The sequence below is a fragment of the Salvelinus alpinus genome, chromosome 32, assembly GCF_045679555.1.
Source record: "Salvelinus alpinus chromosome 32, SLU_Salpinus.1, whole genome shotgun sequence".
Lineage (NCBI taxonomy): Eukaryota > Metazoa > Chordata > Actinopteri > Salmoniformes > Salmonidae > Salvelinus > Salvelinus alpinus.
The window spans coordinates 3,903,844-3,929,687 of NC_092117.1; the positions used below are offsets into that span (position 1 = coordinate 3,903,844).

General features: G+C 40.1%; 2 protein-coding genes across 3 annotated transcripts in view; one reads left to right on the top strand and one right to left on the bottom strand.

The window, feature by feature from the left end:
* rassf4a (Ras association domain family member 4a) overlaps positions 1-25,844 on the bottom strand; it is an 89,684-nt gene that overhangs the window by 43,527 nt on the left and 20,313 nt on the right. Inside the window, exons 1-3 of one of the 2 annotated variants that reach the window (XM_071379748.1) lie at positions 14,790-14,929; positions 1,781-1,846; positions 1,501-1,576 (exon numbers count right to left, since the gene is read on the bottom strand). In XM_071379748.1, the coding sequence (XP_071235849.1) occupies positions 1,501-1,576; positions 1,781-1,824 (120 nt within the window). In that variant the 5' untranslated portion in view covers positions 1,825-1,846; positions 14,790-14,929. Of the gene's footprint in view, positions 1-1,500; positions 1,577-1,780; positions 1,847-14,789; positions 14,930-25,844 lie in introns of those variants that run through there. The other variant, XM_071379747.1, reaches the window with a different exon arrangement.
* On the top strand, positions 14,422-18,100 carry LOC139562243 (C-X-C motif chemokine 9). The gene is made up of 4 exons (XM_071379749.1): positions 14,422-14,547; positions 14,820-14,949; positions 15,300-15,383; positions 16,709-18,100. Exons 1-4 carry the CDS (start codon positions 14,484-14,486, stop codon positions 16,842-16,844), a joined length of 414 nt encoding a protein of 137 aa, XP_071235850.1. The 5' UTR covers positions 14,422-14,483; the 3' UTR covers positions 16,845-18,100.

Here is a 25,844-nt window from a genome sequence, read left to right on the forward strand (position 1 = left end):
TTACTATATTTGAGTTTAACCACAATATTTGAGGTATTATTTGTTTTTACTTTTCTGGTGGATTAAACTGAAATTGCAACCAACTTTCTATGGCTTGTTTAAAAAATAACAATATTTTGGAGATTATTTCATTTTCAAATAACCGAAAGTGAGCGGTTGTAATATGAATAAAGGGAAAAAGGCCATTCTTGAACATGCGGTGAGACATTCTTACTAATTTGTAAATAAAGCCAGTTTGTTATCTAGAATTATTTCTGTTTTTAGAGGGGGAGAAACCAAAAGCCCACCGTGGCTATTTTTAGAAAATTGTCAGTCCATATGTCAAGTGTAAATCCCCCATTGTATTTACCCAATTTCTCTCTTAACTCCAGGACCACCAAATGTTTTGTTGTTGTTGTTGCCTGATGCAGGACTCTAGTGCCAGAGAAGAGAGACACTCAGACTGAAAACGCCTCCATTAATTTACAAAAAGATAGTCAATTTGTGCCACAGTTTAGACTACCCATAGATCAGCGTTCTAACCCCCCCTTGTGATCGAGTCGTACAATGGCAGAATGCCACCATCTACCACTAACGGTCACGGCATAAGCTCGTAACTTTTAAAGGAAGAACTGTACCTAGTCAGTTGCAAAACTGAATGCATTCAACTGAAATCTGTCTTTCACATTTAACCCAAACCCTCTGAATCAGAGACAGTCATGGCTCATCCATCCATTGATCTATTAATTCACAGGAACTTCCTCCCGTCACTTCTCACACTACATACATGATAAATAAACATGACTTTGGCACATAGCTTCACTGCATTAGTTGGCTACACCATAAAAGCACAAGCATTTACAGTAGAACTGCTTTGCTAAGCACCTCATCAAGACGTAATTTGTACTGTGTACATGTGTACATGTGTACTGCAAAGTTGTGGTGAATAGGTTTCTAACTAGTGCATTGTAAATCAGTAGAGCTGTCAGTGAGTGTGTGTGTGTGTGTGTGTGTATGTGGAGAAGCAATAGGTAAACTGGTTCCAGTTCAGTTGGATGTCTTCATATGACCCCTTTAAGACGTTGTTATACCTGAAACCCCATACTGACACACACACACACACACACACACACACACACACACACACACACACACACACACACACACACACACACACACACACACACACACACACACACACACACACACACACACACACACACACACACACACACACACACACACACACACACACACACACACACACACACTGACAGCTCTACTGATTTACAATGCAATAGTTAGAAACCTATTCACCACAACACATGAACTGAACAAAGTATTTGATTTTTTTGCCTTTAGTCAGTCCTTATCAGCATGGGAGTGTAGATGAGACATGCTGATTACCTACAGCACGGTGAGTAAACTACTCCAGATAAAAGTGAAAGAGTTCCCACTACTACAGGTGACTGATGGACAGAGTAATTTAATGTGCCAGGCCAGTATATGAAGGGCTCCTACCTCTCTGTGTCTGAGTTGGAAGCTCTTCCCCTCATGATAACAGTTGTAGGTCCTGAGCAGAGACAAGATGTCTGACCTGAATATCAACACAACACCAGAGAGACTGACAGGGTTAATGAAGGTATTAATGCATTCCACTCCTGGTAAATTAACATTGGATAAGTAAGAAACTCTGTATACGTTACAGTTCATTAAAAAAATATATATTACACAGGACTACATATATGTGGTCCTACGTAATCTGAGGCCATATGCAGAACCAACACACAGCAGGACTCACTTTGGGATAAACTTCTCCTCATCCAGCTTTACATAGTCAGCCATTCTGAGATTCTCTCTCTCCTAGCTGTATGAGAGAGAGAGAGAGAGAGAGAGTTTTATGTTAACAAAACAACACAATAATTCTAATTTGGGACGTAACCAGAGCCTTCTGTTCTATGGAGATGTTGTAGGGGGAAAAGTATACACGCTGTACAATATACACACTGTAACAACATGAATGTAGTTACTAACATTTTCATAAACATCGACTCAATTTCAGAGCACATACAGTAGTAACGTGTTGAATGTGAATTACACTAACACTTTCATCTGAACAATCTACAGACTGAAAGTGTATTACAGGAAACCGGAGGCAACACTCCTTCCACTTTTCGTGCTACATTTCAAGATGGTCATGGTATGGAACTTGGGAACTTATTTTTCTATTTTCCCAGGGAAGTACCTAGCTCTCAATGCGGAAAAAATAGGGAATAGCTGCATGTAAATACCTGTCTGGACTAAAGCATGTATGGTGTGGGTGTGTGTGTGTGTGTGAGCGAGAGCATGAGAAAGAGAGCCCAGCTAGCACATTTGGTTCTTTGGCAGTCGTGGAACTTCGGTAAAACGGAACGTTTTTTAAAAGTTCTGAGAATGTACATTTTTAGGTTGCAGGGAGTTTCTGAGAACGTTTTACTATGGTTCCCTGAATGTTTTCCTGGGAGGTTTTATTAACATTCTGAGAATAGAAATTATAGGTCATTTGAAGGTAATTCATTAACATTCTGAGAACATTCTCTAAATCTTGTGAATGTTTTGAATGAAATGTTAAGGTTATTTGGATGTTTTTTTAACAACTTCCTTAAAACGTTCACTGAATGTTTCAATAAGACTTTTTTCCAAGCACAGATAAGACACATGGAAATGAATTTTCTTAGGCATTAGTCATGCAAACACATTTCCTTTTAATTGTGTGTCATGAGGGGAAACAGTTAAATACACAACATATAATGAATGGGATTACACCAGGTGTGTAGGAAGACAAGACAAAACCAATGGAAAATGAAACATGGATCAATGATGGCTAGAAGACCAGTGAAGTCGACCGCCGAGCACCGCCCGGACAAGGAAAGGCATCGACTTCGGAAGAAGTCGTGACATTGTGAGACAGCATCAATGAGATTCTAACCTAGGATCTTCTGTTTTTTAGCCATGGAATTTGTCCACTGCACCACCAGGATGGAGCTAGCATGCCATATTTTTTTTACTCATACAAAGCTGTTCATTTTAGTCTATTCAAACAGACCCCATTTCAAAGGAAACAAGCACTTATAAAGATCAGGTGTGGCCAATTAGTGGTCGCGGAAGCTAGTTTAGAAACGTAGTCGTAGGTTGAGGACGTCGAAGAAAGGAACCACTGGAGCACGAGGGAATTGTTTGGATGGCAGGCCGGCTGTCCACATGTTGCGGATGCGTGGAAGAGGCTAAACCACAAAGTCAAGAGCAATAGCATGGGCACACAGTGGATGTAAAGAGGCAAGGGAAAGTGCTAAAAGACAGAGAAGGTTGTATGGCGTGGAGATGGATAGAGAGGAGAAAGCGGAGTTGAGTTCCTTAGGAGACGGTGGTGCGAGGGCGAGTAGCCTCAAGTGCAAGCGGGGTGAGCAGTATTTCAGTAGATTTGGATGAGAGTGTGGATGAATTGTGTGGGGAGGAAGGTGTGGTGAAGGCTTCTGAGCTTGACCCTCGCAATGGTGGTCATGAAGCAGGCATAAGATTATATTTTTCCATCTGATTGACACTGCTGTCCTCAATGGCCACATCGTTCAACGCCAGCTCACAAGTGAGATGATTACTGAACAAGGATTTTTGTAATTGGACGTACAGTTCACATACAAATCAAATACAGTTCCATTAACTCCAAACCTCATGCACCCACCTCCCCACTCCCTTATCATCCTCTCCACTACCTCATCCTCCCCACTCTCTCTCCAAACAGTATGTTGCTAGCATACAAAAGCTGGCCTCAATCTTCGCCATGAAGTATGTTCAGTTCCAGTTAAGATTAGAGGTCGACCGATTATGATTTTTCAACGCCGATACCGATACCGATTATTGGAGGACCAAAAAAGCCGATACCGATTAATCGGCCGATTTTTAAAAATGTATTTGTAATAATGACAATTACAACAATACTAAATGAACACTTATTTTAACTTAATATAATACATCAATAAAAATCCATTTAGCCTCAAATAAATAATGAAACATGTTCAATTTGGTTTAAATAATGCAAAAACAAAGTGTTGGAGAAGTAAAAGTGCAATATGTGCCATGTAAAAAAGCTAACGTTTAAGTTCTTTGCTCAGAACATGAGAACATATGAAAGTTGGTGGTTCCTTTTAACATGAGACTTCAATATTCCAAGGTAAGAGGTTTTAGGTTGTAGTTAATATAGTATTTATAGGACTATTTCTCTATACCATTTGTATTTCATATACCTTTGACTATTGGATGTTCTTATAGGCACTATAGTATTGCCAGTGTAACAGTATAGCTTCCTTCCCTCTCCTCGCCCCTACCTGGGCTCGAACCAGGAACACATCGACAACAGCCACAGTCGAAGCAGCGTTACCCATCGCTCCACAAAAGCCGTGGCCCTTGCAGAGCAAGGGGAATAACCACTCCGAGTCTCAGAGCGAGTGACGTTTGAAACGCTATTAGCGCACACCCAGCTAACTAGCTAGCCATTTCACATCGGTTACACCAGCCATTAGGCTGATAGGCTTGAAGTCATAAACAGAGCTGTGCTTGCGAAGAGCTGCTGGCAAAACGTGAAAGTGCTGTTTGAATGAATGCTTACGAGCCTGCTGCTGCCTACCATCGCTCAGTCAGACAGCTCTATCAAATCATAGACTTAATTATAACATAATAACACACAGAAATATGAGCCTTTGGTCATTAATATGGTAGAATCTGGAAACTATCATTTCGAAAACAAAACGTTTATTATTTCAGTGAAATACGGAACCGTTCGGTATTTTATTTAACGGGTGGCATCCCTAAGTCTAAATATTCTTGTTACATTGCACAACCTTCAATGTTATGTCATAATTACGTAAAATTCTGGCAAATTAGTTCGCAATGAGCTAGGCTGCCCAAACTGTTGCATATACCCTGACTCTGCATGCAATGAATGCAAGAGAAATGACACAATTTCACCTGGTTAATATTGCCTGCTAACCTGGATTTCTTTTAGCTAAATATGCAGGTTTAAATATATATACTTCTGTGTAATTTACATTTACATTTAAGTCATTTAGCAGACGCTCTTATCCAGAGCGACTTACAAATTGGTGCATTCACCTTATGACATCCAGTGGAACAACCACTTTACAATAGTGCATCTAAATCTTTTAAGGGGGGGGGGGGGGGTCAGAAGGATTACTTTATCCTATCCTAGGTATTCCTTGAAGAGGTGGGGTTTCAGGTGTCTCCGGAAGGTGGTGATTGACTCCGCTGTCCTGGCGTCGTGAGGGAGTTTGTTCCACCATTGGGGTGCCAGAGCAGCGAACAGTTTTGACTGGGCTGAGCGGGAACTGTACTTCCTCAGTGGTAGGGAGGCGAGCAGGCCAGAGGTGGATGAACGCAGTGCCCTTGTTTGGGTGTAGGGCCTGATCAGAGCCTGAAGGTACTGAGGTGCCGTTCCCCTCACAGCTCCGTAGGCAAGCACCATGGTCTTGTAGCGGATGTAATGATTTTAAGAAAGGCATTAGTGTTTATGGTTAGGTACAGTCGTTCAAAGATTGTGTTTTTTTCGCAAATGCACTTTTGTTAAATCATCCCCCAGCATTGCATCGATTATATGCAACGCAGGACACGCTAGATAAACGAGTAATATCATCAACCATGTGTAGTTATAACTAGTGATTATGATTGATTGATTGTTTTTTATAAGATAAGTTTAATGCTAGCTAGCAACTTACCTTGGCTTCTACTGCATTCGCGTAACAGGCGGTGTCGTCGTGGAGTGCAATGAGAGGCAGGTGGTTAGAGCGTTGGACTAGTTAACTGTAAGGATGCAAGATTGGATCCCCCGAGCTGACAAGGTGAAAATCTGTCGTTCTGCCCCTGAACAAGGCAGTTAACCCACCGTTCCTAGGCCATCATTGAAAATAAGAATGTGTTCTTAACTGACTTACCTAGTTAAATAAAGGTATAAAAAAGTAATAATAATAAAAAAAATTAAATCGGCAAAATCGGCGCCCAAAAATACCGATTTCCGATTGTTATGAAAACTTGAAATCGGCCCTAATTAAATTGGCCATTCCGATTAATCGGTCGACCTCTAGTTAAGATGTTGGCAAATTATGTTCAAAAATGTTTGTGTGTGTGGTTTCTGAAAGTATAGATTGGAGGAATTATTAGTAATTAGAATACAAGGATATAGCAATAAAATAATGTTACAATGAAGTAACATAATAACACTGCTATAAAAATAATAAGTTCCATTGACAAGATGACAATTATGAATGATTACACAAGACACAGTAACAGAAGTGCTCCACAAGAAGGCAGGGCAGAGCAGTGCTATGCTAAACACGCCAAATGAATACATAGGCCAATGCAATGGTCATACTCTTGTCTCAGTCTTGACTCGGGAGGAGACAGAGTCAAGACTGAGACCAGTAGTGGGACAAGGGGTCTGAGAAAAATGCGAGTCCAATTCAAGACCATGATTGCAATTTTGTCAAATCCCCACATAATAAGAGTTCAAAATATTCATTTTTTCAGTGTTCATATTTCAGAAGAAGATATGGATTCTTTAGACATTCAAAATAGTGAAAGAATGCATGCTGAGGGACTAACCCAAACACAGTGGGAAACAATGGGCCTTCTACTATTATTATTTTTAATGATGTTCTGATTTCATCTCTTCAGTTTTTGTTGGAAAGGTAAGGGTTAACACTGAAGCGAAAACAAGATCCAATCAGGATTTTTCTTTGCTGGTCGCTTGGGAGATAAATCTAGCTACCTAAGTCAGCCATTGGCTAGGCCATCAGAAGCTAGATAAAGGCATCTGTCATTCAACTGTATTAGGGCAAAATTTGGGAGTGGCAGTGGAATCAACGAATCACATTTTGAGTTAATGGGTGGGACCGTTTTTACAAAAACCTATCTAAAGAAGGCAGAAATTTCCACAGTAGCGAGCAGTAGTTTTCCCACGGTTCAGCTGGCTAGCTTTTGTTGTTGGCTAGTTTGCAACTGCTGCAGCAGGTGTTATCAATGAGGATGTTGTTGCTAATATGTTAGCTTTTCCCTTTTCAAGAATAACTTTCAACAAGAAGTTAAGTTTCAAATGATCATCATCTGGTGAGTGGAACTGCGTTTTTTATTGCAGCGTGCTTGCTGTTAGCCATCTCTTTGAAAATAACTTATGAGTGTGAAACCTTGTTGCATTTAAAGTGGAGCTGACAGCATTTTAGCAATATTAAATCTTATTAAAATCTGTTCGTATACATCCCCAGGAAGAATGACACTTCAAAAAATATTTGTTGACAATTGACCACTTAAATTGTCATTTTCACTTTTTCATAAATTCTTAGTATTCTTACTTCCCAAACATTCTAAGGCATTTGTGAAAATTCTAAAGCAATATAGAGCGGGAAAGCGACCGTGCGTTTGGACAATTAATAGACACGGCAGTGAATAAAAACATCTGTCTTGTCCGAGACCGGAGTCTACACAGACCGGTGCGCTATAGCCAATCAGAACTACAGTAGGCCTTTATACAAACAAGCCATTTGCCACACAGGCCTGCCATCATTCAATTTTAACTTGACTGTGTGTTTACAGGCAGTTGTAACAGGGCAACTTTAGAGCATTAGAACGCATTCGCCAAAAGCCACCTAAATGGATTTCAAACATGTAAAAGCCACGGAGTCCTCTTACATATGGGAACCTTACAGTTCAATTGTTCAAACAACCAGGAAAATGTAGGTTCTCTCACCCTCAGCTATGCACATAAACAACTAATGCTAGCCAGAGCAAGATGAGCTCAAATCTAACGAAGGCACATTAGATAAAACCTCTCAAACTTTTTCAACTAGTTGGCCATCAAAATTGCACTGATAAACGATGCGGAATTGTAGCCTCCTCGTCCTTCTGCAGCTTGCCTGCCAGTGCATGCTTGTCCAAACCAAGCTAACTGGCTAAAGTTGGCTAGCTTGCTAGCTAGCTTCTTCCAAACACCTCACTCTGACCATTTTACTCACCGTTTCAGAGCTGGTTAGACTGTTTACATGTTATCTAGAGCATTCTTGACTAGCTATTACTTTTTGTGTCTATGTCCAGCGAAGGAATGGCACCATGTGTGAAAAATCCTATGTTTTCCTATGTTTTTTTAAATGAGTTTTCCTATAGATTTTTCAGATTTTCACTCTCAATCACACTTTTTTTTTTATATAATTGTTTCTTTATTTTTTATGGTAAAAGTCCACAACAATGCTTAAACCACATCAATCTGATTGGGTGGACCTGTCAGGGCTTGGCTCCCCAGTGGGTGTGCCCCTGTCCACCCAGGCCCATCCCTGTCTATGCCCCTGATGCAAACAGGTCATGATGACAATTGCACATTACAAATAGCCTACTAACCAACAGTTCGGACCAAAAAATGTCAATACCTGGTTTGCATAGCCATTGTTGCCTTTGTTACTGGTAGATATCATAAATTGAAACATCTTCCCTACCCTACAGGCTACTGATGTCATTCTTCTGTGAGCTGCTCCATGCCAAAACCAGTTGAGAGCTGCACACTCTTGCTGCCTGCATATGATATCCCTTCAAGCGGGATGGCACCGACAGAGAGGGCAGCTAGTGCTTCTAGCTCCTAAGCAACTTTGCAGTATTTATTTTATTGTTGTGTGTTTTTTCTTACATTATTAGCCCAGGAATTTTGTTGTGTTATTACATACAGCTGGAAAGAACTTTTAGATATCAGAGCGGTGGTAGCCCACCAGCATTACGACCAGGAATATGACTTTCCCGAACTGATTCCAGAGGCTGATCCAAAACACCTCCGGCGGAGAAGAGGTATTTGGAGTGGACTTTTAGTCCGACTCAGGAGGCGCGCACACCATCCACCGTTTTCGAGTATATTACTTGCTAATGTTCAGTCTCTGGATAATAAAGTAGACGAGCTCAGGGCTAGAATCTCCTTCCAGAGAGACATCAGGGATTGTAACATACTTTGTTTCACGGAAACATGGCTCTCTCGGGATATACTGTCTTCGTCCATACAGCCAGCTGGGTTCTCAGTACATTGCGCAGACAGGAATAAAGAAGAAAGGCGGAGGTGTATGTTTCATGATTAACTACTCATGGTGTGATTGTGATAACATACAGAAACTCCAGTCCTTTTGTTCACCTGACCTAGAATACCTCACAATCAAATGTATTACCTCCCAATAGAATTCTCTTCTGTTATAGTCACAGCTGTGTATATTCCCCCTCACAACAAAATCATTATTTATAAGTTAATGGCTAGCCAATTACAGAAAAGATCTTACGGTTGTGAGTGTGGCGAAATAAAAGCAGGGCATTCTACCGGAGAATTTTAGAACTTGGACACTGTCTCGTTGGCCTAACGTTATATCCTAATTTGACTTTAGTGCAGGTCATGTCTTCACATTACCGTCTCTGATAAAAACCACATACACTGGACCAAAGTGTATTTGTCACATGCACAGGATACAGAAGGTGTAGTGAAATGGTTACTTGCACAGTGGAGTCTTTGTTTAGACATGTAGCTAGCTTAACTTGAAGTGAATAATGACTTTTTGACAAAATTAGAAATGTGTAATATCTGAAAATGTAGCTAGCTAGACAATCTTACCTGTATACATGGATGGACGCTTCTACCTCTCTGTCACGGATGCTATGGTTGCCCTTAGTTTGAAGATGTAATCCGGAGCCTTCTGTGTGTTCTGTTTTTGACTCCCTCTGCATATTTCCAATCAAACGCCAGAATTTTCTCCATCTCCTTAGTTATCATACTCTAATTCCATTTCGCATTCCACTGAATTCCAAACTCGGTCCTCCAGAAAGTGGAGAGCAACAGTTTTGCAGTTGTACTATGTGATATCTTTCAAAAAAGCTGCATTAGAAAGGATGACCTACACATACTGACCAGCTCATGTTATAGACAGAAGACTGCTACATGGCAGACCAATCCAAACTCATCTCTAGGCTTGTCCAGCCCATCCATTATCTCAGAAAATCCTGGCTAGGTTGCTGACTTTTTCAGTGGCTAAACCAAATAGGCTCTTAAATTCACAATTGTATTTGTATTTACAGATGACATACACGTTTGTTAAGAAGGCACGTGAACGTTCACATGTTCCAGAAGACATTTCTGCCAAAATACACATTTAGCTTTTTTTTTTTAAGTTTACGTTCAAATGGCTCTCCTGTGAAGTAGTGACACGCGACATACGCCTAGTTTCCTTAAATGAGTCACAATTTTGATACCTTCTGGAAACAAAGCTTGTTTTATTAGGAGGATGGGATCCACCCAAATCATTAGGGTTCCTGGATCCTAATACAGCATTATAAGGCTGCGTTGAGACAATGACTTATCAATGACCCAAGCCCAGCTCAGTTAATCCCTACCATTGTGTCACTGAGTACTCATAATATTCAGCAAATGTACATTATCCCAGGGGCGATGGAAGACACAATGTAATAACCTAATTGATGGCCCTCTTACTGCCCTCAATGCCTCTGCTGATCCCACAGAGAATGTATGCAGTAATTATGTGTCTATAAACCAGAGTTATACTGTTAGCACTGAGGCGGTGTGCCCTAGTAGGAAGTCTACTGTGTGCAGCTCACCCTGCATTAACATAAATAACATGAGCATTGTGGGAAGCTGCTACAGACCACCAAGTGCTAACAGTCAGTATCTGGATAATATGTTTGAAATGCTTGATAATGTATGTGATATCAACAGAGGTATATTTTTGGGGTGATTTAAATATTGACTGGCTTTCATCAGGCTTCCCACTCAAGAGAAAGCTTCAAACTGTAACCAATGCCTGCAACCTGGTTCAGGTTATCAGTCAACCTACCAGGGTACTTACAAACAGCACAGGAATGAAATCATCAATATGTATTGATCACATCTTTACTAATGATGCAGAAATGTGTTTTAAAGCAGTGTCCAAATCCATCGGACATAGTGATCACTATATAGTAGCCATACGTAGGAAAACCAAAGTTCCAAAGGCTGTGCCTAATATAGTGTATAAGAGGTCATACAATACGTTTTGTAGTGATTCCTATGTTGTTGATGTAGAGAATATTTGGTCCATGGTTTTTTGAAATTGCTTATCCCAGTTACCAATAAGCATGACCCATTAATTAAGAAAACGACTGTAAAAATGGTTAAATCTGGTTGCACAACCGATTGGCAAACGTACTGCAAGTTGAGAAATCATGTTACTAAACTGAATAAAAAGAAGAAACTACACTATGAAACAAAGATAAATGACAAAGAATGACAGGCAAACTCAGCTCCACCATTCATTGAATCAGATGGCTCATTCATCACAAAACTCAATGATATTGCCAACTACTTTAATGATTTTTTCATTTGCTAGATTAGCAAATTTAGGCATGACATGCCAGCAACAAACACTGACACTACACATCCAAGTATATCTGACCAAATTATGAAAGGCAAGCATTGCAATTTTGAATTCTGTAAAGTGAGTGTGTCCTGCTTACTGTAGCTGTTTTATAACTTACTTATTGGCATAAAGGCTTACTTCAATATACAGGATATCAATCAATCATTCATTCATTTGTGCATGTCATCACACAGCATACAAGTCATCCGTGTCTTTAAATACAGTCAAGCATTTTAGTTATAAAACTAAATAACAAATGGAGCCTTGAATAATTAAACAATTAATAAACCTAAACATGTCGGCTAAAGAGATTGAATTCACAAATGCATTTGACTGTTTTTAATATTGGCTTTACTTGAGACTATAAAACCTTTTTTTGTCATAACAGACTATATGGGATGGATTATAATTTGTTTGTAAATTATTATTGTATTTGTTGTGCTGTTTACACTGTTAGAAATGTAGCTTAATTAAAATGATTAATATTATGGTGTTTCTATTCCCTAATTGTATTTCTATACCCTAATTGTAGGCTAACCAATACCCAAACAGAGATTCAGTGAAAATAAAATCTGATTTGATTTATGAAGACCAGTCAACATGCTGGTCTCAAAGCAGAGCGAAACGGTGCGGAAATAGTTGACCACACGCGGGTAGGCTATTGCTTCAAATCCTAGTACAACAATTGGATGACTCTGGGTGTTTCAGTAAGCAACAATTGCCTTCAATTGCATTAGCCTACTTTATTTCAAATATTTCTGTCATTCAGTGATATTTATTCCCATTGTAATGTGTTATGGATCCATCCAGCTGTGGTTAGAAAACAGTGCATGTGGTGGGCTATGCAAAGAGATGGGAGAAGTAGCATGCCTTGCAAACATCCATTAATACATTTAAAGTACCTAAACTCGGCAAGAGTCTATTGTCCTGTTGATAGCCCATCAAGGGTGGATGGCTTCTTTTGTATTCCAATTTATTGGAAAGGCTACTAAACCATTTACACCTGGCCCACAGCGTTGTTGTGTACTTACAGTACAGTGCACTTCCACTCCATTCTCCGCCTGACACTCCACCAATGCCACCAGATTATTCTTTCTATTGTTGTTATCTATTCGGTAACATTCCACAAGTAAATGTAATAAATAAAACTCCCACATTAAATATATCAGGTCTTGAAAATATGTGAAACCTTAATTTATATTTTTTGTGCTTAGTAGCGGGGGCTTTATGGCTTCGCCATCAACTTGCTAATTTAGCGTACATCACTTGCGTATATTCAGTCAACACATATATTTTAAGACTATAATGGAATATAACAGAGCATTTTGGTTTCTCTTAGAATAAAAGCCTTACAGTGTTACAACAGTTTTCATAAGTAAAAAGTTACGGTCCAGTTACAGTCAAAGTAGAGAAAAAGTGTATTTTTTTGGAGTGTGCGCAATTCTTACGCTATTGTTCTAAATTCAAAAACTCTCCTCTTCTTCTTCATCCTCATCATTCAGTTCATTCAAATTCAATTGTAATACATTTGGTCACTCCTGTTCAACAACTACAAATGACTTGTGCATGTGCTCCAAAGGGATAACTTGAAATAACATGATATAGGTTAATTAAATAATCGAAAGGAACATTTTCATTATTAGTCTAGTGGATAATTATTTTGAGCATATAATGTGAATTAGGCCTCATGTAAAACCAATGTCAAAACCGAAAGAGATGCTGTTGCATGACAAACAGGTGCTGTTAGATTACAATATAATGTATCTGCTAGTTTGGACCAGTGTAAACGATACTACAAAAGTATAAGTAATACCAGAAAGTCTGTTCTAATTTAAAAAAATGATAAAGCCTTTTAATACAGCATAGCAAAGTTTTTAAAAACAGCTGGATTTGCGAAATTGCTTTGTCCAACATTTTGCGGTGGCATGAGACTTGGTGATCATAGAATCAAGTAGGATATTAAACAAACAGTCAAACAGGCAACAGAAGCAGGAAAAGCAGAGGGCTGTGACTCACTCATTCCTGGCTTTCGTTCAAAATAAGTTATATTATAAACGCAGGGTTCAAGACACATTCTTTCTGATTGTCTTTAGCATGCAGTCTCTCCTCTCGCTACAGCCAATTTTGTTTGAATTATTATGTGGATTATAATACATTTATATATTTGTAGGATGTTGATGCATTTTTCGTTACAGAAAATCTGGTCTGTGATATTGAGTTAGAAATGTAAAACTTTAGACTAGTTAAGCATCGAGTACATTGCAAGTTTGCCCTTTTTTGGCCATTAGGCTACACTTCACAATATGACTCAACTCTGATTGACCACAGCATCTATCCGTAGTCTAAACTGTGGTAAGAAATTGGGGGATTTTTCACACCTAGCTGAGCTATTAGACTATCATTTTGTAAATTAATTGAGGTTTGAATGTTTCAGTCCGTCTCTCTCCTATCGCACTAGAGTCCTGCAGCAGGCAAAAAAAAAACAGCTGGTGGGTTGTCCCGGAGTTGAGCAAGAACTTGGGTAAATACAATCACCCATCCTCAACCCAATTGAGATGGTTTGGGATGAGTGAAGGAAAAGCAGCCAACAAGTGCTCAACATTTGTGGGAATTCCTTCAAGTCCGTTGGAAAAATTCCAGGTGAAGCTGGTTGAGAGAATGCCAAGAGTGTGCAACGCTGTCATCAAGGCAAAGTGTGGCTACTTTGAAGAATCTAAAATCTAAAATATATTTTGATTTGTTTAACTTTTTTTTGCTTACTACATGATTCCATAAAATGTTTAAAACAAAAAATATATATATATAAATATTTTCCTTCACTATTTTCCCCTAACCCTACCACCCCTCTCGTCATTGGAGTTAACTATTGGACAACAACACTTAGGCTTCATCTTTCAGCTTATACATACTCATATATACTTTCGCTGAAAGGGAGAAAGGGAAACCCCAGATGAGGCCATTAGGGGGCGGAGTGTGTGTGGATACATAAAGGAGGCTCAGGCAGCTCTACTGCTCACTTCAGTTCTCAGTTGAAATATGAACTCTGTCCTGTCTGTCTACCTGCTGGCGAGTCTGTCACTTTACTGCCTACTGCTTACAGGTAATAACCTTACACACGCGGACCTTACACACACAGGTTGGGTTAAAGTTTGTATAAGCAACATTGTGATTGTGAGTCAGTCTGTCTGTTGGTCGGTACTCTGTGGGCTGAATAGTAACTAGAGTAACTTGAGTTAGCATTCAAACTCTAATCTGATTTTCTGGAATATTATTTTCCCACGTGGTGTAATGAGAGTTAAACTGTGTGTGACATGATGACATGAGGAATTTCACTTGAATCACCATTTGCTGTTTCCGTGCCCGTCTCTACAGTGGGTAAAGGTGAGGGGCAGTTTGTTCCAGGGAGGTGTGAGTGTTATGACACAAAGACAACTGTCAGCGGACCCCTGTCTGACCTCAAAGTCACACTCAAAGGCCTCACCTGCAACACAGACCAAATCATGTAAGTATCCGACCACACACAACGGCCCACACCCAGACATGTGCACGCACACAGACAAGCTATAGTATCGTAAAAGGTTTTTAACCTCAAAGCTATTTAAAGTAACGACCCACGAGGCACACACTTGTTGAATCAACATTGTTTCCACGGCATTTCAATGAAATTACCTTGAACCAACGTGGAATAGATGTTGAATTGATGTCTGTGCCCAGTGGGTATGAGTGTATGTGTGTGATTAAAGCATGCGTTTCCTCCTCGTGTTGTGTCATGACAGTGTGTGTGTGTAATGATTATGTCTGTGTCCCTGTGTTTGTGTGTGTGTTAACTGTGTGTCTCTCGCTGTGTTGTAGAGTGGTCATGGAGAGGACCAGTGAGCCTGTGTGTGTGAATCCAACGGGACCACTGGGAAAACAACTGCTGCGCTGCTGGAAGAAGTAAGAGACATTTTAACATCCAGTACTTTAATTACTTCACTTTACTTCCCAGCTAGCACATTTGGTTCCTTGGAAGTTGTGGGAACGTAAGCTTTTGGTTTCCCATTGTTTCTGGGAACAAAACCATACAGTACGTTTCCTGACCGGTAAAACTGAAACGTTCTGAGAACGGAACAGAAAATGTAACCTGTTCTGGGAACTTATATTTTTAGGTTGCAGGGAGGTTCTGAGAACGTTTTACTATGTTTCCCTGGCCGTTTTCCTGAGAGGTTTTATTAACATTCTGAGAACGGAAATTATAGGTTATTTGAAGGATTTTGAATAACATCCTTAAACTTTTTATTGAATGTTTCAATAAGACTTTTATTAACACTTGACAGAGTTTTGTTGACGCTGAGAACGGAATGGATATGTTTTTAAATAACATTCTTTGAACGCTACTAATGCATTCTTGTGTTTTTTACGGAAAGTTTTCTTAATGTTCTGAGAACATGACTTTAAATAGAACAGTGAGGAAACCCTGCAGAAAACGCCATTCTGAACTACTGAAATTCCCACAGAAGCACGTTGTCTCTTAACATTCTCGGAACTATTTGAGAACATTCCCTATGTCAAACCAGTTGGAGAACGTTCCTAGAACATTACCCAAAATTGTAAATGTAACCATGTTCGAACTTCTAGGAAATGTTCTGTTAAAGTAATGAAATACCAAGAAAATAATGTGCTGAGAATGTTACAAAGCCAAGCAAGTATCCTGCACCATTCCCAGAAAGTTGTGGGAAGTTTGTATGGAAAATAACCATAGGCAAGGACACGCTCAGTCTCACCAAGACCTAAGAAACATATGGATTTCAGAACGTTATGTGCTAGCTGGGTTCACTTCAGCATATGTTACTGTACTTTTCAGTACTTTTCTGTACTTTTCTGTAAGTGGGTAGATATATGGCATACTTCCAAAAGACAATCTAGAATGTCTAACCAATTTGGAAACACAATGTAGCAAAGGTTGCTGAACGCAAGGCTGGTTTGCGATTTTAGTTGACTCTAGGCGAAAATATGCATGTATACAGTGTGCTGCAGAGTAAATACGGTCATGTGGGTTTGATAAAATTGAGTTGTTAGTTTCAGTTTGACTGTGATTCACATCCTAAAATTCTGTCAACAGTTTGTGATACAAAGGATCCCTTTGTTCAGCTAGTCTCTCTCTGTTTCTCTCTCTCCACTTTCCCTCTATCTATCACATCTCTCTCCATTTCCCCTCTCTCTTTTTCTCTCTACCTCCCTCTGTGTACTAAACATATCCATGTATATTCTCTTTCTCTCAGAACCAGCGGATTGGATAAGAAGAGGTGTCTGAGAAGGAGGAGAGGGCAGGGGAAACGAGGACAGAAACAGAGGAAACACAGGGGACAATCTAAAGAGAGCAAAAGAAGGGAAACACCAATCCCTGCCATAGGGTGACCACAGAGCCAATACCTGTCCGTTCTAACCAGTACTGTAGTGTTCTAGCTAGTTTACACTAACCCTAGACCAGACCAATACACCAGAGGCACTACCGACACCAGAGGCACTGGTACCAGAGGCACTACCAACTACAGACACCAGATGACAAACTACAGACACCAGATGACAAACTACAGACACCAGATGACAAACTACAGACACCAGATGACAAACTACAGACACCAGATGACAAACTACAGACACCAGATGACAAACTACAGACACCAGAGGCACTGGTACCAGAGGCACTACCAACTACAGACACCAGATGACAAACTACAGACACCAGAGAAACTACAGACACCAGAGGCACTACAGACACTGAACCAGAATCTGGGTTTACAGGAGATGTTGAATATGGCGATTGTCCTTTAAGCCTAGGAAGCAGCCATTCAACTTGCCATTCACCAGCTTTTCAAGCTTAATAATGACAAAATACGTTTGGTACTTACCAAAAAAATTGAGTTTCGCTGAGCAACTATTGTCATTACTGCCGTTATGGCCTAACTAGACAATAGGCAATAAAGGCCTGGGGAAAGATGTACTGTACATCAAACATACCCTATATGGTCTACTTAATTGACTTGCATGAAATATTATTGCATTCCGTGTAGCGCGGGTGAAACAACAGATTGACATGACGTTCATACAATGTTGTCAATCAATGACCTTTCCTGCAGCTGGATCAGCCGACCTGTGCGTGGCAGTAATGAGTGGTTTTATTGAAGGTGCAGGAGAGGTGGACTTGACGCATGCACACTTGGTCAAAAACAATACTTAGATTCAGACAACATATTTTTTGGGGGGTTGCATGTCACTTTTTATTTAGACTTTTTTTTGGAAGTACATACCGGCCCGTAAGCCCTGATTCTTGTTCATTCAGACACCAGTGAAACTATGGACAGAGGTTCTACAGACAACAGAGGCACTACAGACTGGAATTGTTAGGTTAGATTACTCGTTGGTTATTACTGCGTTGTCGGAACTAGAAGCACGAGCATTAACATCTGCTAACCATGTGTATGTGACAAATACAATTTGATTTGAGACAGCACATACAAATGTGTTGAATGAATATCATTAATGTATCATTATGTTCGGTTACAGACATTGTTGTTTCTAACTGTTTATTGTAAACACTGTTGGTATCTATGTTGCTATTTCTAATGCTTTTCTACTTTTTCAAGGTGTTTTGTAATAAATATTAAAACTGATGCAGTGACTGAGTGTTGTTCAATATGTTCTTGTTTTCTACAGTCATTATAACAGGTATAGTAACCTGTTCCTGTAGTTCTGACTTGGGAGCCTATTCTGTTATTATCAGTCCCTCTCTCTTTTTCTCACTCTCCAAAAACTCCCTCTCTTTCTCCAACCCCCCTCTCTTTCTCTCACTGTGTCACACCCTGATCCGTTTCACCTGTCTAGAGCTCGTCTCCACCCCCCACCAGGTGTCCCATTTTCCACTGTGTATTTATACCTGCGTTTTCTGTTTTTCTGTTGCCAGTTCGTCTTCTATTGTCAGGTCGTCCCAGCATGTTTCCTGGTTTTCCCTGCACTCTAGTTTCTTTGTTTCGTACTTTTCCGGTTCAAACTTTCTGCCTGCCCTGAGCCTGCCTGCCATTCTGTACCTGCCTGATTCTGAACTGGTTTATGAACTGCTGCCTGCCCTGACCCTGTCTGCCGTCCAGTACCTGTCGGACTCTGGTCTGGTTACAAACCTCTGCCTGTCCTCGACCTGCCCTTTGCCTGCTCCCCGCTCCCCTGTTATAATAGATTATCTGAGAACTGAACCATCCGCCTCCTGTGTCTGCATCTGGGTCATATCCTGAGTCGTGATACAGTGAAGAATTATGTAATAGACTATCTGTTTCCATGAAGGAACCTCCTTTTGTTAATCAACTAGAATCTCATATCAGCTACAGCAGGAAAGTAAATATTACACATCAAATATCATTACAAATGCTAAATATTTTACAACACACATATCCACAACCAAACATCTTCTATAAATGATTCTGGTTTTATTGTCCTGAATAAGTGACTGTCATGCGCATGTGTGATTAGACCTGAAGACTTTTGTTATCTCCCCAAGCTAATGCCCAAACTTGACTTTTTGTGAGGTGCTGAAGACCTTGGTTCAAACCCAGTTGGTCACATCCACACCATGGCACATGGCAGCAGGTGTTTTAGTGTTTCTACCTGTCTCTGAGAGAGTTCACATAGAATCAAGGCAGAACAGAGAAAGTTACACTGGCTGAGCTATGGAAAAACACAGACATTTTCTATTGAACCTTTCCTTCGACAGAGTCATGCTGAGACCCAGGTCTCTTCCACAGGTGAACCCTGTAAACATATCAATGTACACATCGATATTCACATCAATACACGAAAAGAAAAACACAATTATAGAATAGATTTTCTTTAAATCAGGAAAAAGGTCCTCAAATCAGCCTTTTGAATTCCCCCAGAGGCACCAATTCCTCCAACTTTAGAGAGCCTGGAGACCATGACACAAGCAAGGTGCAAAAAAAACTAAAAGCAGGTTTACTTAACTCAGTGGAGATTGAATTAGCCATCCCTGCGACCAGCTCTGGTGTCTAATACGTCTATAAGGTAGCCCTTACACTCGTACCCATACAAAAGTTGAAAATGACTGATTTAGACCTAAGTGCCTAAATTGGAACGCAGTGGCTGTACAGAATCATGATAAACACGAGGTCAGAGTTCAGGGTCTCTGCATCACAGCTCTGTATGAGTATTAACTGAGAGACGTTCTGAACTTGAGCACTGTGTGCGACAAGAAGTTGCCCCCATCCCTCCCGCTGAATGGGCAACTATTGCCCCAAAAATTGGTTGTCTGAGTGAGGGAAATGCTGTAAATTACGAGGACTCGATGTATTTTGAAAAATGAGATATTGAGGATTATAATCAATACTGCTTTGATGTCATACAAGCAGGACAAACACTTGTGAGTCCAAATGTGCACTTCACATTTCCATATCATAAAACTCATGTAAGTGTTAATGTTTATGATCACTATATTTGATGTACAGTTACAAGATGACATGGCGTCATAACCTGGGGTGTCCTGAACACAATGAGCCTGTTTGTTGTATTGTGAATAAAATTTTCCAAGGACCACGCATCTGAATGCATTCATGACCCTCTTCTATGCACACCAAAATTACGATCTGCTTCTCTGAATTGCCTTGTGAAAGCCTAACAGTGTAAGACCGTATTTTACCAGTTAACTAGTCATGTTGGCCACAGAACAAGCTTTGAAATGATACCCATCTGACTCAGATTGCGATTTGGATTGCGTAAACAACAATAGTAATAATATGATAGCAGGGATGCAGGACTGTGTTCCAAACAAAACAACTGCAACTGAACTTGCTGTAGTTCCTCAACGGCAAAGCTAGCAGAGCTCAAAAAAGCACCTTATAGTTGAAGACTCTTCTCTGAGTCATAAAAGTACATTGAAATGACTTAGGAACTGTCTACACTTTGGAGAGGTATGTAGCCACTTGAAGACACCAGTTAGACCTTTCACTTAAACACGTTTTTATTTATCTTATCAGTGCATTCAGAAAGTATTCAGACCCCTTCCCTTTTTCCCAATTTTGTTTTCGTTACAGCCTCATTCAAAAATCGATTAAATATTTATTTTTCTCATCAATCTACAAAGCGAAAACAGGTTGTTAGCCATTTTTGGAAATGTATACAAAATAAAACTGAAATACCTTATTTACATAAGTATTCAGACCCTTTGCTATGAGACTCGAAATTGAACTCAGGTGCATCCTGTTTCCATTGATCATCCTTGAGATGGTTCTACAACTTGATTGGAGTCCACCTGTGATTAATTCAATTGACTGGACATGATTTGGAAAGGCACCTGTCTATATAAGGTCCCAAAGTTGACAGTGCATGTCAGAGCAAAAACCAAGCTATGAGGTTGAAGGAATTGTCCATAGAGCCCCGAGACAGGATTGTGTCGAGGCACAGATCTTGGGAAGGGTACAAAGACATTTCTGCAGCATTGAAGGTCCCCAAGAACACAGTGGCCTCCATCATTCTTAAATGGAAGACGTTTAAACCACCAAGAAACAAGTTTCTCTGGTCTAATGAAACCAAGATGGAACTCTTTGGCCTGAATACCAAGCATCCCGTCTGGAGGAAACCTGGCACCATGCCTACGTTGAAGCATGGTGGTGGCAGCATCCTGCTGTGGGGATGTTTTTCAGCGGTAGGGACTGGGAGATGCGAAGGATCATTAGGGATCCTTCAATATTCCCTTTCTTTTGTTGTTCAGTGAAATCATCCCATGTGAAGAGTCATCTCTTTTAATTCAGTTCAATTCGTAACTAAATTGTTTTTTAAATTTCTATTGGAAGGATTTAATAATTAGCAATTATGTCTACTTATGATAAGGTAAAAGGTTTATGTTTCTGTCTCCATACAATATGGTACATATATCCAATGCAAAAATCTCTACAAATCTACATTTAAATGGTAATAATATTAATTTGTATATATTTCTGTTAATTCCCATATATTCCCGTTAATTCCCATATATTCCCGTTAATTTCCACAAAAAGGTCTATGAATATTCCCCAAAATGTGCAACCCTACGTCACAAACACGTATCTTACAAGTAATTCTATTTTTGTTTGGTTATCCATATAACTTTCCCTGACTTCACATTGTAATTTTCAATTGACCTGATATCGTCGGGTGGCTAGTATTCAATGTCTGCGGATGCATTGTCAATCATAATTGACTGTAGTGTATATAAAGCACACACAACACCTCCTGGTGGTTCCATGATGACTGAACACAACCGTGGGACGAACGAGTGACGAATTTCCGGGCAAGGGTGTCCATTTAAAATTAACATTATTCTCTCGCCCCTTGCCCTGCAAGTCTCAACTCATCATACGTCATCAGAAGTGTCCACTTAATTTCAGGACTGAGGGGAGAGGGTGTGTCTTTTGCGTGTTTGGAATGCAGAGAGAGTGAGCTAGCCATATTTAGTATTATTTTCACTTACTTTACTTAGCTAGCAAATACAGCCTACTCAAACACCCAGCTCAAACAGAGAGAGATGCTATGTTAGCTAGCTGGCTATGGCTATCCATCACTGGAAGTCTTCCAAGTCAAGGTAAGCTTTTGATTTTATAAATGTATTGCCACTGAGGCCCCTCAGGGGTGCGTGCTTAGTCCCCTTCTGTACTCTCTGTTCACCCACGACCGAGTGGCCAAACACAACTCCAACACCATCATTAAGTTTGCTGATGACACAACAGTGGTAGGCCTGATTAACGACAACGATGAGACAGTCTATAGGGAGGAGGTCAGAGACCTGGCAGTGTGGTGCCAGGACAACAACCTTTCCCTCAATGTGAGCAAGACAAAGGAGCTGATCGTGGACGACAGGAAAAGGCGGACCGAACATGCTCCCATTCATATCGAAGGGGCTGTAGTGGAGCAGGTAGAGAGTTTCAAGTTCCTTGGTGTCCACATTACCAACAAACTATCATGGTCCAAACACACGAAGACAGTCGTGAAGAGGGCACAACAACACATTTTCCACTTCAGGAGACTGAAAAGATTTGGCATGGGTCCCCAGATCCTCAAAAATGTCTACAGCTGCATCATCGAGAGTATCCTGACCGGTTGCATCACCGCCTGGTATGGCAACTACTTGGTATCCAACCGTAAGGCTCTACAGAGGGTAGTGCGTACGGCCCAGTACATCACTGCGGCCAAGCTTCCTGTCATCCAGGACCTATATACTAGGCCTATATACTACCCCCAGGCCATAAGACTGCTGAACAATTCATCAAATATCCACCCGGACTGTTTGCATTGACCTCTCGCCCTCTTTGTTTTTACACTGCTGCTACTCGCTGTTTATTATCTATGCATACTCACTTTACCCCTACCTACATGTACAAATTACCTAGACTAACCTGTACCCGTGCCATTGACTCGGTACCGGTACCCCCTGTATATAGCCTCGTTATTGTTATTTTATTGTGTTAAGTTTTATTATTTTTTACTTTAGTTTATTTGGTAAATATTTTCTTAACTCTTTCTTAAACTGCATCGATTTGCCCAAATCGTGAAGGAGACATTTGCATTCATATTACATTTTTCTGCAACGATATCGTCAAATCTGTATACTTGGACTTTGATTTAGCTTTTCCAGTATTAGTAGCCATGTTATAAGTTCAACATTTTCAAAACAACCAGTTTTCATAACTTCATAATATTCTTATAATTTTTGTCCAAAAGGAAAAGGCATGCCGTTGCAAAAGGTTAGCAGCTACATTTTGCAACAGATACAGTGTTTCTGGATAATTCCGTAAAGCCCAGCTCATTGGCTATCTAGCTAGCTTTGTTTGACTCCGATTGGTGCTTATTTGAAAAAGTTAGAGTCGATCAAGTGAAGACCGCCCGCGTCATCGGCGTGCCATAGAGGCGTCTCTCTCTGACCAAATTTGGTGTCCTATAGGATATACTACACCCCTAATGATGTAGTGAAGTCTGGTTACGTTCTAGGATCTCTGAGGAATAAATACGAATGTGATTTGACAGGTTGAAACAACGTTTAGGGTTAGATTTTCAGAGATTCCTTTCTTTGCAAAATGAACGAGTGGAAATACCTTTTTAGGAAATTAAAAGGGATTTTATCTAACAAAACGACACTTCATGTTATCTCTGTTATATCGTGTTATATCGCAGTAATAGCTACTGTAAATTGAACAATGCAGTTATATTAACAAGAATTTAAGCTCTCAGACGATATAGTACACTTATATGTACCGACATTTGTTGTTTCTCTAAAATCTGCGATCGTGACACAAGGCGCTGCATGATTTACAACTATCCCGTTGACGGAACGCCTATCCCTAATGAAGATTTATGAAGTGCTTGTCATTTACTTGGTCTGTAACACCACGGGCCAAATAGGTGACTGTCAATTGCATTGTATTGTGTTGTATGATGCAAAACACCACTTTACAAAATAAAACAAATGATTATTACCATACAAAGAATTAGACAATGTAGTCTACTCCTCGGGCCTATTGGTTTATTTGCATATTCAAGGCTGTTTCAAAATACAACACTGCCCCTTTAATTTAGGCATAAGTTTTTTACCTGACTGGCTTTTCAAAGACAGCTTGAAATGGGCTAATAACTCACTAACTAGCAAAGAATATCAACAAATGTGCACACGTGTGGCTCTACGCCCTGATCTGAACTGATCTGAAAAGCACATTCACTCCCCGTCCATATACCTTCTGTGGTCCAAGGTCATTGATGACTGCCTTCAGCTCATCTGCAATGTAGAGACCGGTGTGTCTGTTGTCCCTTGTGTCTGTGCTCGAACATTCGACCACCCATCAGACTTGATTGCAATACAGTCCGCTTTCTCTATGATTTGCTTGACCTTCACTTGAACTCTGTTGAACTCTGCATCCAGCAAATTAGTAGATAAAGCATCTCTGGTTGTAAGGGGTGTATGCTGGGCGAAGGACATTCAGAAATCTCTTCCAATACACATTGCCTGTGAGCATCAGAGGTGAACCAGTTGCATACACAGCTCGAGCAAGACATTCATCAGCATTTCTCTGACTATGTTCCTCCATTGAGTCAAAAAAACTTCCAGGAGGACCATGAGCTGTGTCTGATTCATCATTTTCACCTCAAATAGAAGTAGAGGGACTTTTTCCAGATGCTGCTTGTTGTGAGTGCCGAGGGAACTTTATGCACTTGGCCAGATGATTCTGCATCTTTGTTGAATTTCTCACAAATGATTTGGCACAGTATTTGCAAATGTACACAGCTTTTCCTTCTACATTAGCTGCAGTGAAATGTCTCCACACATCAGATAGTGTCCGTTGCATTTTCCTGTAAAGATTAGAAAAGAACGAGTTAAAAAAAACAAATACAATTCCATGTACAGATAAATAGTTAAGCAATTAGATTAAACAACTCCTTTGTAAGATTCATGTTTTAAAATGACACATGTATGGAAACAGGTGAATTAACACTCCCCAGTTATCAGGCTCAAGCAAGCTAAAACCCACATGGTAGCAAAAACTAACTAGCAGAAATTGTTAACAAGTTAGAAAGGATTTAGGCTATTTAGGCTACTATTTACTAGTTAACAAAAAATCATGTATGTCATGTAAAATATATTCACCCCACCCAGTATTGTAATCAAAACTTACCAGAAAGCATGTTGTCCTTGGCTCAGACAGTGTAGTAGTGTGGGCTCAATAGCATCTCATTAGTGTGCAAGATCTTGAGAATCAGCTGTACATATGATGGAAGAGTGCGCTGCACATGTGATGGAAGAATGCACTGTGCATGCAGAGGGTTGTGACCTAGAATTGCCTTATGGGTATTCCACAAAAAAGGTTCACTGTTATAACCTAACTTTTTTGATGAATTTAAGCAAAATTCCTTTTCAAAACTGTTCAACTATTGTCTTTCTCTCTCTTTGCGTCAACTATTCACCATATTTTATGCACTGCAGTGCTAGCTAGTTGTAGCTTATGCTTTCAGTACTAGATTCATTTTCTGATGCTTTGATTGGGTGGATAACATGTCAGTTCCCGCTGCAGGACCTCTGATAGGTTGGAGGGCGTTGTCATAATTACTGTGTAAGTCTATGGAAGGAGGTGAGCCTCCTATGTTTTGTATTGAAGTCAATGTACCCAGAGGAGGATGGAAACTAGCTGTCCTCCGGCTACACCATGGTGCTACCCTACAAAGTGCTGTTGAGGCTACTGTAGACCATCATTGCAAAAGTGTCTTATCAATTATTTGGGGACGTGAATATATTTAGTATAGTTTTATCTAAAATTCGATGGTTAATGTTTCAGTTTTTACATTTCTCTGAAATTCACTGAGGATGGTCCCCCCTGAGGAGCCTCCACTGGT

Excerpts from the sequence above, each read along its gene's own strand:
- LOC139562243 (XM_071379749.1), top strand. The coding sequence starts at position 14,484 with ATGAACTCTGTCCTGTCTGTCTACCTGCTGGCGAGTCTGTCACTTTAC. Across the intron at positions 14,548-14,819 it reads TTACTGCCTACTGCTTACAG|TGGGTAAAGGTGAGGGGCAG; the intron begins GTAATAACCTTA and ends CCGTCTCTACAG. Across the intron at positions 15,384-16,708 it reads CTGCTGCGCTGCTGGAAGAA|AACCAGCGGATTGGATAAGA; the intron begins GTAAGAGACATT and ends TCTTTCTCTCAG.